Source organism: Balaenoptera acutorostrata, chromosome 2, assembly GCF_949987535.1.
Source record: "Balaenoptera acutorostrata chromosome 2, mBalAcu1.1, whole genome shotgun sequence".
NCBI classification, from domain to species: Eukaryota; Metazoa; Chordata; class Mammalia; order Artiodactyla; family Balaenopteridae; genus Balaenoptera; species Balaenoptera acutorostrata.
The window spans coordinates 162,972,723-162,985,845 of record NC_080065.1 but is presented as its reverse complement, the minus strand read 5'-3'; the positions used below and the strand labels follow the sequence as shown (position 1 = coordinate 162,985,845).

Genomic DNA, 13,123 nt, shown 5'->3' with positions numbered 1-13,123 from the left:
TCCTTACACTGCTTTTTCTTCTTCTCTAGATTGGTCAGGTGAAGCAGGAGCTGTCCAGAAAGGACACAGAACTACTCGCCCTACAGACAAAGCTAGAAACACTCACCAACCAGTTCTCAGACAGCAAGCGACACATTGAAGTGCTGAAGGAGTCCTTGACTGCTAAGGAGCCTCGAGGGCTGCCATCCTGCAGAATGAGGTAAAAGGAGTTGTGGGATTTGCACGGAGCCCATTCCTTGGCACCTTTTCTTGTGTGTTACCTGTGCACTTCTTGTTGTGTTGAGATACGGGAGCTATGAATAATGTTACGACGGATTCTTTAGCGATGTGGCCAGTTATAGTACTAAACTATAACCATCTTGTTTCTATTGTTCTTGTATCTAACAAATTAAACCGGTGTAGTTAATATATGTTTTTGATACTTCAGACTTTGACTGTGCTTCTAAGTAGACTTTAAACGAATGTTACGAAATGAAACGATAGTTGTAAAAGCATTTGTTTTCACCCGTGGTAAATCTTTCAGTCATGAATGGGAGTGAGCTTGGTCAGCCTGTGTTGGGTTATTAAGTGTCCTTAATTTTTGGTATTATGAATAGCTTTAAGTAGGCAAACTGTGGAATCTAGAAATGTTTGAGATAAATCTTGTTTTGAACTGCAGATTATTAGACATGTGCCTTCATGTCCTGTTTGAAAATAAAGTTAGCATTTTTAGAAATATTAGAAGATTATCTAGTCTGCCAGCCTTGATTAGAGGTAGGAACACACTAAATAATTCCAGGCAGATGAGAATCTATCATATTTGCAATGAGAAGGAATTGATGATGCTATTTGGATTTACTGTCTTAAGGAAAATATTTTCTAAAGATCTCAATGAAATAGAGAATTTAGGTAGGAATAGGTAAGCAGTTCTGCTGTATAGAAGAAAAATAAAGCATATAGTATGGATTAATTTTTTCTTTTCTTTTAAAGAACAAGATAATAGATAAATAAAGGCATAGTGTAATGAAGAAAGGAATGGGTAGTAAAAAGAAGGCATAAAAACATCTTAGACCCAGAAGTTCAGAATCTTCAAGCGAGGAGGAATGGGAAAATGACCAAAATGTTTCATGTAGTATTTTATTTTTTTACAGTTAGGGATTTTGTTGAAAATGAGAGATTTGGATGATGTATTTATAATTTTCCTTACAACTTATACGTTTTCTATTTTGATCACGTTTCATTTTATCATGATACCTCAGAGGGATATTTTGGGGTAGATAAGGCTCTGGCTCTGGAGTCACAGTTACTGAGTGTGAACTTCAGTTTTACCACTTGCTACCAGGTGCAGGGTCCTGGGCACGTTCATTGTGCCTCGTTTTACACCTGTAAGATGAAGAGGAGTTCCTGCCTCATTAGGTTGTTAGCATTAAACTAATTTATTCACTCCTAGTGCCTGGCACATAGTAAGGTCTTTGTCTGTCAGTTATTGGCATCCTTCTAATTCTTGTAATACTATCAGCTAATATATGTAAACTGTTAAAACGGTAAGAGAACATTGTTGCTTTTCTTTTCATTGGCATAAATTTTATGTAGAAGGTCTGCTATTTAACATTTTTATCAAGCTAAATTAAGGTTTATTCAGGGAATTGCAAATACAGAATTATCTGGAAAATGTTACCTGCAAATTTAGTAATTTGTGGCTTTATTAGAGATTTTCACATCAGTGCCTGGTATGAATGCAGTACTACAAAAGGGTCAGAAGAGGGCGCCAGTGTTTTGGAGCTGAGCCTGTTGCCAAGTGCTGCTCTGATAGTTTTGGATGGAGGTGGCAGGTGTGGGAACCAGGGAACCAGGCAGTTGGTTAAAGATAATGCAAACACTTAAAAGCTTGTCACAGTCTAATAGATGACTTCTTCCCCTTGGCAACCCATCCTTCTCTTTGTACCCCCCTCTGAAATAGTGTTCTTATTAGCTAGGTCTCACACAGATGGGCTTGTGATTGGTTTCTTGTACCATAGAGAACAAAGACTGTATTTGTGGTCATTCTTGGATGGTTTTTATATTTGTTTTTAGGACTAACTGAGTTTCAGCAATTACCCCTGTAAGTTATTAGGACTACTGCTCAAATATAAGGGTCTCATTCTAAAAGATAACAGTAGAAAAGCTAACTTCCTTTTGAATTTGGGGTGATTATATGAATGTTATATGCCTGTTTATCAGGATTTGCTATTTTTTCTTAAATTACCCTGGTGGCACTTGACAAGGCTCACTTTTTCCAAAGCAGCTTTCTCCTGTTGGATCCCATAAAAGACAGTTTGAACCAGCTCTTTGAAAGTTCTCACCTATTTCTATAATTGCTATCTTTCTGTTCCTATAATTGCTCTTTTTTAAAAAAATAATTTTATTTATTTATTTTTGGCTGCATTAGGTCTTCGTTGCTGCGCGCGGGCTTTCTCTAGTTGCGGCGAGCAAGGGCTACTCTTTGTTGTGGTGCACAGGCTTCTCATTGCGGTGGCTTCTCTTGTTGCAGAGCACAGGCTCTAGGCTTGCAGGCTTCAGTAGTTGTGGTACGCGGGCTCATTAGTTGTGGCTCACAGGCTCTAGAGCACAGGCTCAGTAGTTGTGGCGCACGGGCTTAGTTGCTCCACGGCATGTGGGATCTTCCCAGACCAGGGCTCGATCCTGTGTCTCCTGCATTGGCAGGAGGATTCTTAACCACTGCGCCACCAGGGAGGCCCCCTATAATTGCTCTTTATCGATCTCATCCTCCTCTCTGAAGCTACCCTAGACTTTCATCCAGCTCTCAAATCACAAAATTAAGCACATATGAAAAAGAACATGGATTCAGGAGTTTTTTGGTTTTTTTTTTTAAATTATTATTTATTTATTTATTTTGGCTGTGTTGGGTCTTCGTTTCTGTGCGAGGGCTTCCTCTAGTTGCGGCAAGCGGGGGCCACTCTTCATCGCAGTGCGCGGGCCTCTCACTATCGTGGCCTCTCTTGTTGCGGAGCACAGGCTCCAGACGCGCAGGCTCAGTAATTGTGGCTCACGGGCCCAGTTGCTCCACGGCATGTGGGATCTTCCCAGAGCAGGGCTCGAACCCGTGTCCCGTGCATTAGCAGGCAGATTCTCAACCACTGCGCCACCAGGGAAGCCCGGTTTTTGTTTTTTTAATTTTAAAATTCTTGAAGGAAAAACGGGATGTGGGAAAAGACCTGGTGTTTTTCCTGTTCAGGGTCCATGGAATGAGGTCCTTTTGTGTTGGGCAGTGTACAGTGTATAGTATCTATGGAATTGCTCCAGTTTTATGAACATCTCCTTTAATCGGTTGACCTTCACAGAGGTGGTCTGGATTTAGTAGCACTGTGGTCAAAGCATGGGCTTTGGAGTCAGACCTAGGCTTGAAATAGCCTTCTACATTTATTAGTTATGTGACCTTGGATGAGTTATCTTACCTCTGTAATCCTCCATTTTCTCATCTGTCACTGAGAATAATAATAATACCAACTTCCTAAGGTTAGAATAGATGTTTAATGTGGCTAGAATAGATTTTTTAAATTATGAAGTTCTCATCTGAATTTGGAGGTGAATATTAAATATCAGTGGGTTTAAAATATCACCACTGGTTTTCTTAGATGATAACTTTGTAGCCCTCTCCCCACCTTTGTACAGATAAACTGTGCAGTGTTGAATGACACATCTCTGCCTGTGGCCTTTTGCAAGTTTCTCTGAGCTCTTCAACCTTTTGTTGGGATGTCAGACAGAACTCAGTGCAGTTGAAATAGCCTTTTAAAAAGGTCTGCTTGTGTACACTCTCAGCCTCATGACCCAACGCCCTTCAGTCATCCTCCTTTCTAGATGGGAACAGTGGGAGATGTGGTGATAGGAAATTATACTTAGTGATCTTCGGCAAGTCACTTAGTTTCGGCTTTGATTTCCTCAGCTTTAAAATTAGGAGTAGTTTAGATTATTTACCTTTTTAAAAGTTTATGGGGACTTCCCTGGTGGCGCAGTGGTTAAGAATCCGCCTGCCAAAGCAGGGGACACGGGTTCGAGCCCTGGTCCAGGAAGATCCCACATGCCGCAGAGCAACTAAGCCCGTGCGCCACAACTACTGAGCCTGCGCTCTAGAGCCCGTGAGCCACAGCTACTGAGCCCATGTGCCACAACTACTGAAGCCCACGCGCCTAGAGCCCGTGCTCCGCAACAAGAGAATCCACCACAATGAGAAGCCCGCGTACCGCAACTAAGAGTAGCCCCCGCTTGCCGCAACTAAAAAAAAGCCCACGCGCAACAACAAAGACCCAACACAGCCAAATAAATAAATACATAAATTAAAAAAAAAATTTATGAAGTACAGGAAAAATGCAGAAAATAATATAGTAGACAGTACTCAGATTTAACTTACATTTATGTGTGACCACATTAGGTGATCTTTAAAGGTCCTTTAAAAGAAAAGATTAAAACAAAAAAAGCTCATTCTAAACTAAATATTCAGTGAAAGCAGAAACTTTTGTTAGAATCTCAGGTTTTTAGAACTGGTTGGGGCTAGGAATAGGCTAGGAATAAATATTAGGAAGCTGTCATTATGGGGGTAGTGGCTAAAGCCTTAGGGATGAATTGGTTTCTCCAGAGGAAGGTTGTATCGAGTGAGATGTAAAGAGGGGGAAATGACAGTGGATCCAGTGAAGAAAACTGAAAAGGTGTGGTCAGAGAGTTAGAAAGGCAGTGAGTCATATAATTGCAAAAGAGGACTTATAGGAAACATGCCATTGTTACTGGCATGCAGTTACTAGTGCTAATGTGCTCTTAGGTAGATCTGTTTATTGATGTAAAACAAAAGAAGGTTAAGATGGGTTGAGATAATTAATACTTTTGTGGTCAGAAGTAAAAGGCCAAAACAGCAAGGTAGCCATTTTTCTGTTCATGTCCTTTGGTAGAGAAAGTCTTGTGGAGGAAAAACCTTTTGATTTTGTTGAAGTTGGCATAACCTGTTTGCCACAGACCTTGATGCTTGGCAAGCTGGTTAGATGCTGTTCCTCCAGCTCAGTTGATGTGAATAAAAAAGGTCTTATTCCTCCTGCCAAGAATGGTGTTAGGGTGATGCCAGTGTGTCCTGCTAGTCTGTGAGGGGTTTTCCTGAATATGTTTTTTGTGGTTTGCAAAATACGGACCTCACGCAAAATTATACTCTGAATTTAGTTCACACCAAACCAAAAGATCAGTGTAGAATTCAGAGCAATTAATCTAGTAGTAGCAAAGTGGTTTTTGTGGTTATTTTTATCTCAGCTCTCCAGACTAGCCCATTTAAATTCTGCATTGCATGAAAAAGCAGATCAAGAAAAAGTGTACACAGGTGATTTGAATTGAAAAGATCACTTAGTAATTAGACTGTGGGCTTGGGTAGTTTCTGTGGCTAATATTTGTGATATGAAATATTTTAAATATCAAAACCTGCATTTCCCACTGCAGTAACACCAAAGGTTTGTATGTTTATAACAGGAGTTTTCATTCTTTACCTTTTTCAGTCACCAATTCTTGTGGGTCTCATACCTGACATTCCCTCAAATCGGCATGCGGGTATTTATGAGTGGTTAGTGCAGGCCCATTTCCAGGTCGCTTAGCAGAGTCAGGGATCTAACGTAAAAGTGCAGCTGGGGCATCTGGGTACTTTTGGTAAAGAAGCAGCAATATGAGGCCTCACAGTTATTATCCTGAGACGTTGGTCCCATCAGAATGAGAAACACTTAGAAGTGATGAGGGACGTTTTCCTGCTGTATTCTGATTCCTGACCCACAGATGGAAAGCCTTTCATTTTTCTGAAATTAATGCTGAGAAGAACTGAGAGACAAGGCAGTTCAAGCTTATCTACAGGTTTAAATGTCTGGGCTTTTGACTTCTGCAATAAGAATTTAATAGTGTATTTCAAGGGTATTGGGTAAAATGTTTTTAAGGTGAGTTGCTTTGTTCTTTTGCTTGTGGTTATTGGGATATATAGAATACATATTAGAAGTGGAATATATAGTATACAGAATACAAACTAGAATGTAGGAATTAGGTAGAAATGACTTGGCATGAGATTTATTTATTTTTAGATTTCTGGCATGTGTACTTTCTAAGACTTTGACCTCTTTAACTGTGCAGCGGGTCAGAGGGTTCAAGGAGCTCCCTCTTGACTCGCCCTGGCTGATGGATGCCCTGCAGTGGGTTCACTAATAGGAGCCACATCTGATGCTGTCAGATGGGACTAGTAGCCACGTAGGCCGGCTGGAGCTGAGCCTCAACAAACGCCAGGTGGATCAGGGTCAGTGAGTTCTTCTGGCATCTCGACAGCCTGGTCGTTGAATTTCCTATTCACAAGAATCTTCGCTCTGTGGTGGCAGTTCTTTTCTCCCTATTGAATAAATATTCAGTCTGTTCTGACATTTCCCTTCTGGACCTTTTTTCCTTCTTTGCATAGTGGAGTGTTTCTGATTTTAATAGGTAGATGAAGGAAAACTGGGGGTAACTTAAGGAATTTTGTCACCTTGCACTTTAGAAAGGACCATTGGAGAACTCAGTGGTGATCACGTATTCCATCTTTGTTCTGCATTGGATTTTAGTTCTTGCTCTGAGCTCTCTAGTGCTGAATTCAGGCACCAAAACTGGAAATTTGTAATGTAACATCTTTTGGATTCGCTGGGCTTGGCTTATTGTAGTTCTACTGTTTGTCAGTAAAACACTTTTTTTTTTTTTTTTGGTCACTGCTGAGTAATCTTTTCTTTTTCCTCATCTTTGAGGAAAAATTTAAGTAGATTGGCTATCTTTACACATGTCAAGTTTCCATTTCATATACTATTCATGGGAAGAACTCATTTAGATCTTCTTCAGTTGCTTTCATTAGCCGTTTGTAATTTTCAGCATACAGAGCCTATACATGTTTTGTTAGATTTAGACCTAGGTATTTAATTTTTTTGGAGTGATTGTAAATGGTCATACATTTTGAAACTTGAAGTTCAGTATTGCATCATATTTATTTTGACCAGTTCACAAAATATCAACATTTTCAAAAGCTAGTGTAGGGACTTCCCTGGTGGCGCAGTGGTTAAGAATCCGCCTGCCAATACAGGGGACACGGGTTCGATCCCTGGTCCAGGAAGATCCCACATGCCGTGGAGCAACAAAGTCTGTGCGCCACAACTGCTGAGCCTGCGCTCTAGAGCTCACGAGCCACAGCTCCTGAGCCTGCGTGCCAAAACTGCTGAATCCCGTGTGCCTGGAGCCCACGCTCTGCCACAAGAGAAGCCACTACAATGAAAAGCCCACACACTGCGATGAAGAGTAGCCCCTGCTCGCTGTAACTAGAGAAAGCCCGTGCACAGCAGCGAAGACCCAACACAGCCAAAAATAAAAATAAATAAAATAAAATAAATTTAAAAAAAAGTTAGTATAAATATGCCTCTATTTTCCTTAGTAGTATGTGTACTAAGAACTATTTCAGGCACTTAAAATATAGGTAAAATACTAAAACATTTTAAGATGGTAAATGACGTGTAGGAGTTTTGAATTTTAACGTAGTTGGCTTTGCCAGTATTTCTTCTTTACGATGTATCCTTTCTGGGTCTTTAAAAAAAAAAAATCCTTCCATGCTGCCCTGTCTTAAAAGATACTTAAACAGTATCTTTCTTTCTAAAAGTTTTAAAGATTTGCTTTCTATATATAAAGCTTTAATTCATCTAGAATTCATTTTTGTGTATGATATGAGTCAGGGTTCTTCCCCCCTCCCCCAGTATGGGTAGCCAGTTGTCTAAAAACAGTTTATCAGATACTCTGTGCTTTCCTCACTGATTACAGTGTCACCTCTGTTTATATGTGTATGGGTCACTAAATGGTGTGAGTGTGTGTGTCTGGGCTTGCACTTCTGTGGCAAACGTCTGTTGGTTTATTCCTGTTCTAATACCATGCTTTCTAATTTTGCTTACTTAAAAAAATCAAATTTATTGCCATCAAATAAACTGCATATATTCAAAATGTACAGTTTGGTAAGTTTCGGCACATACACCTCTGAAACCAATGGCACGGTCAAGATAAAGAACACCTGTCCCCAAGGTTTTCTTGTACCTCTTTGTAACCCCTTTCTTCTGCCTCTCCCTGATATTCTTCTCTCCTCCCCACTTCCTCCCTCATATCCAGGCAACCCTCGGTCTGCTTTCTGTTACTGTAATTAGTTTGCATTTTCTAGAATTTTACATATATGAAATCTTACAGAATTAGTGGTTAAGAGCTTAGGATCTGAAGACAGACCATTTAATCTTAAATCCATGCTCCATCACTTCTTTTTAGCTTTGAGATCTTGGGTCTGCTTTCTTCTCAAAGTACCAGTTTTGCCGGTTACCATGGAAAATTGAAATTTTCCACAGGGAAAATACAAGGGAAGAAAATACGGTGCTTGAGAATAGAATTCTGAGGACTTTTGATATACTGTGTATGTGCTTGGCAAGCATATACATGACCATGTGCAGGAAGGTTCAGAAGTCTGAGGGTAGAATGGAGAAAACTGTTTAATACAGAAGTAAAGTTTTGTAAAAATAAACATGACTGGAAAAAAAAAGATGATGTGAGGCTGTATTTGAAATGATTGCTCAGGCTGGGAGAAAAACAAATAAAACCAGAATGGAGGTGAATAACAAAAAGTTAGGGATGATAGGTCAGAGGTTATACTATGGACAAAGAGTAGATTTAGTAGACGTAGAAGAAAGGAAAGAACCGTGTTTCAGAAATAAGATTTTCAGAGTTTGAAAGTTCTTAGGTGGACCTTTCCGGAATGTAATAAGGTTTACCCTGTATCATTAATTAAAGTAGAATAGAGGAAAATTCCAGGTGCAAGAGTGTTTATTGAGGGGGCAGTGGAACTTGTGCTGACGAATTATAAATGGGACCTGAAAAGACGGCTTCCCCTATTTCTGGCTTGGTGAGACTGGTGGCATTGAAGTGGTTGAGAGAAATAGTTTAGCAGAGTGGAATGTTGTTTATTTACATGTTTTTCCTCTCCAGCGTGGTCCAACATAATTTGTAAGTACATGATGGCTTATCTATATCAGTCTCAAATGAGACTGGTCTCCTAGGAAATTTTCCACAATACTTATTGAGCAGTAAGTGCCACTAAACATACAGTACTGGTTCTCAGATACCTTATTCTTTTGATATAATATAGTTTCAATATGTTATTGATGTAATAATATAGTTGTGATATAAGGTAATAATAATATTTCCTGATGTTTTGGTATTCTCTCTGTGAGTCATTACCCATATTACCTATTTTTTAAAAAAATTAGGTTTCTCATTGCAGTGGCTTCTCGTTGCAGAGCACGGGCTCTAGGCACACAGGCTTCAGTAGTTGTGGCACACGGGCTCAGTAGCTGTGGCTTGCGGGCTCTAGAGCGCAGGCTCAGTGGTTGTGGCACACGGGCTTAGTTGCTCCGCGGCATGTGGGAATTTCCTGGACTAGGGCTCGAACCCGTGTCCCCTGCATTGGCAGGTGGATTCTTAACCACTGCGCCACCAGGGAAGTCCGACCTATTTTTTCTTTGTGGGTTATTCTACATTCAGACAGGGAAAATAATATAGGACAAGTTCAAGATTAAAGATGTTCTGTAGAAACATACTTGTTATCTTAGATGTGCACTGTCAGTGTGTAGCCACCAGCCACATGTGGTTATTGAGCACTTGAAACATGGCAAGTCCAAATTGAGATGTGACATAAGTGTCAATTACAATATGCATTGGGCTTTGAAGACCAAAGTACAAAACAGAAACGTAAAATAGCTTGTTAATAGTTTTTTTTATATAGACTACAGGTTTGAAATGACAATAATGTGTATATATATTAGATTAAATAAAATATATTATTAAAATTAATTTTACCTGTTCCTTTATCACTTTTTAATGTGGCTGCTAGAAAATTAAAAATTTCAGAAGTGGCTTGAAGTGTGACTCATGTTCTATTTTTGTTGAACAGAAAGAAACCCACCTCCCTGTTTTTCTGTAATCAAATGTGTAACTATTTGCTGAATTATAAATCCTTAGTGGGAAAGCAAAAAAACAAAAGAATTTGGTGTGTGAGTATGTTTAATGAAATTTGCTGTGAATAGATTTTAAAATAAGTACAAAATGCCAATGGCATTCTTCATAGAACTAGAATAATTCTAAAGTTTGTATGGAAACACAAAAGACCCTAAATAACCAAAACAGTCTTGAGAAAGAAGAACAAAGCTGGAGGTATCATGCTCCCTGATTTCAAACTATATTATAAAGCTACAGTATTCAAAACAGTGTGGTACTGGCACAAAAATGGATACATGGATCAATGGCACATAATAGAGAGCCCAGAAATGCATCTACATTTATATGGGCAATTAATCTATGACAAAGGGCCAAGAATATACAGTGGGGGAAAGACAGCTTCTTCAACAAACGGTGTTGGGAAAACTGGGCAGCTACATGAAAAATAATGAAACTGGACTGCTCTCTCACACCATGCACAAAAACAAGTTCAACATGGATTAAAAGGACGTCCTTAGTGGCACAGTGGTTAAGAATCCTCCTGCCAATGCAGGGGACACAGGTTTGAGCCCTGGTCCAGGAAGATCCACATGCCACGGAGCAACTAAGCCTGTGTGCCACAACTACTGAGCCTGCGCTCTAGAGCCCGCGTGCCACAACTGCTGAAGCCCGTGTGCCTAGAGCGAGCGCTTGCTCCACAACAAGAGAAGCTGCCACAATGAGAAGCCCGCGCACCACAACAAAGAGTAGCCCCCACTTGCCGCAACTAGAGAAAGCCCGCGTGCAGCAACAAAGACCCAACACAGTCAAAAATAAATAAATTAATTTAAGAAAATAACCAAAAAACCAAAATGGATTAAAGACTTATATGTGAGACCTGAAACCATAAAACTTCTAGAAGAAAACATAGGCAGTACCCTCTTCAATATCGGTCTTAGTAATTTTTTTTGGATATGTCTCCTCAGGCAAGGGAAACAGGCAAAACTAAAGAAGTGGGACCACATCAAACTACATAGTTTTTGCACAGCAAAGGAAACTATTAACAAAACAAAAAGACCACCTACTGAATTGGAGAAGATATTTGCAGATAATGTATTCAATAAGGGGTCCAAAATATACAAAGAAGTCATACAATTCAATATCAAAAAAAAAAAAGATTAAAAAATGGGCAGAGGATCTGAGTAGACATTTTTCCAAAGAAGACATACAGATGGCCACCAGGCACGTGAAAAGATGCTCAACATCACTAATCATCAGGGAAATGCAAATCAAAACTACAATGAGGAGCAGAAGCAAGAAAAACTACAATCCTGCAGCCTGTGGACCAAAAACCACAGTTACAGAAAGACAGAGAAGATGAAAAGGCAGAGGGCTATGTACCAGATGAAGGAACAAGAAAAAACCCCAGAAAAACAACTAAATGAAGTGGAGATAGGCAACCTTCCAGAAAAAGAATTCAGAATAATGATAGTGAAGATGATCCAGGACCTCGGAATAAGAATGGAGGCAAAGATTGAGAAGATGCAAGAAATAATTAACAAAGACCTAGAAGAATTAAAGAACAAACAAACAGAGATGACCAATACAATAACTGAAATGAAAACTACACTAGAAGGAATCAATAGTAGAATAACTGAGGCAGAAGAACGGATAAGTGACCTGGAAGACAGAATGGTGGAATTCACTGCTATGGAACAGACTAAAGAAAAAAGAATGAAAAGAAATGAAGACAGCCTAAGAGACCTCTGGGACAACATTAAAAGCAACAACATTCGCATTATAGGGGTCCCAGAAGGAGAAGAGAGAGAGAAAGGACCAGAGAAAATATTTGAAGAGATTATAGTCGAAAACTTCCCTAACATGGGAAAGGAAATAGCCACCCAAGTCCAGGAAGCGCAGAGAGTCCCATACAGAATAAACCCAAGGAGAAACACGCCGAGACACATAGTAATCAAAGTGGCAAAAATTAAAGACAAAGAAAAATTATTGAAAGCAGCAAGGGAAAAACGACAAATAACATACAAGGGAACTCCCATAAGGTTAACAGCTGATTTCTCAGCAGAAACTCTGCAAGCCAGAAGGGAGTGGCATGATATACTTAAAGTGATGAAAGGGAAGAACCTACAACCAAGATTACTCTACCCAGCAAGGATCTCATTTAGATTTGATGGAGAAATCAAAACCTTTACAGACAAGCAAAAGCTAAGAGAATTCAGCACCACCAAACCAGCTCTACAACAAATGCTAAAGGAACTTCTCTAAGTGGGAAACACAAGAGAAGAAAAGGACCTACAAAAACAAACCCAAAACAATTAAGAAAATGGTCATAGGAACATACATATCGATAATTACCTTAAACGTGAATGGATTAAATGCCCCAACCAAAAGACATAGACTGGCTGAATGGATACAAAAACAAGACCCATATATATGCTGTCTACAAGAGACCCACTTCAGACCTAGGGACACATACAGACTGAAAGTGAGGGGATGGAAAAAGATATTCCATGCAAATGGAAATCAAAAGAAAGCTGGAGTAGCTATACTCATATCAGATAAAATAGACTTTAAAATAAAGAATGTTACAAGAGACAAGGAAGGACACTACATAATGATCAAGGGATCAATCCAAGAAGAAGATATAACAATTATAAAGACATATGCACCCAACATAGGAGCACCTCAATACATAAGGCAACTGCTAACAGCTATAAAAGAGGAAATCTACAGTAACACAGTAATAGTGGGGGACTTTAACACCTCACTGACACCAATGGACAGATCATCCCAAATGAAAATAAATAAGGAAACAGAAGCTTTAAATGACACAATAGACCAGATAGATTTAATTGATATTTATAGGACATTCCATCCAAAAACAGCAGATTACACTTTCTTCTCAAGTGTGTACGGAACATTCTCCAGGATAGATCACATCCTGGGTCACAAATCAAGCCTCAGTAAATTTAAGAAAATTGAAATCATATCAAGCATCTTTTCTGACCACAACGCTATGAGATTAGAAATCAATTACAGGGGAAAAAATGTAAAAAACACAAACACATGGACGCTAAACAATACGTTACTAAATAACCAAGAGATC

The 13,123-nt window shown here is 39.4% G+C and overlaps 1 protein-coding gene across 1 annotated transcript in view; it reads left to right on the top strand.

Annotated features, from left to right (window-relative positions):
* Positions 1 to 13,123, top strand: part of LOC130707191 (ELKS/Rab6-interacting/CAST family member 1-like) — an 89,181-nt gene that overhangs the window by 62,044 nt on the left and 14,014 nt on the right. Inside the window, 1 exon segment of the mRNA XM_057540412.1 lies at positions 30 to 199. Coding sequence (XP_057396395.1) covers positions 30 to 199 — 170 coding nt within the window.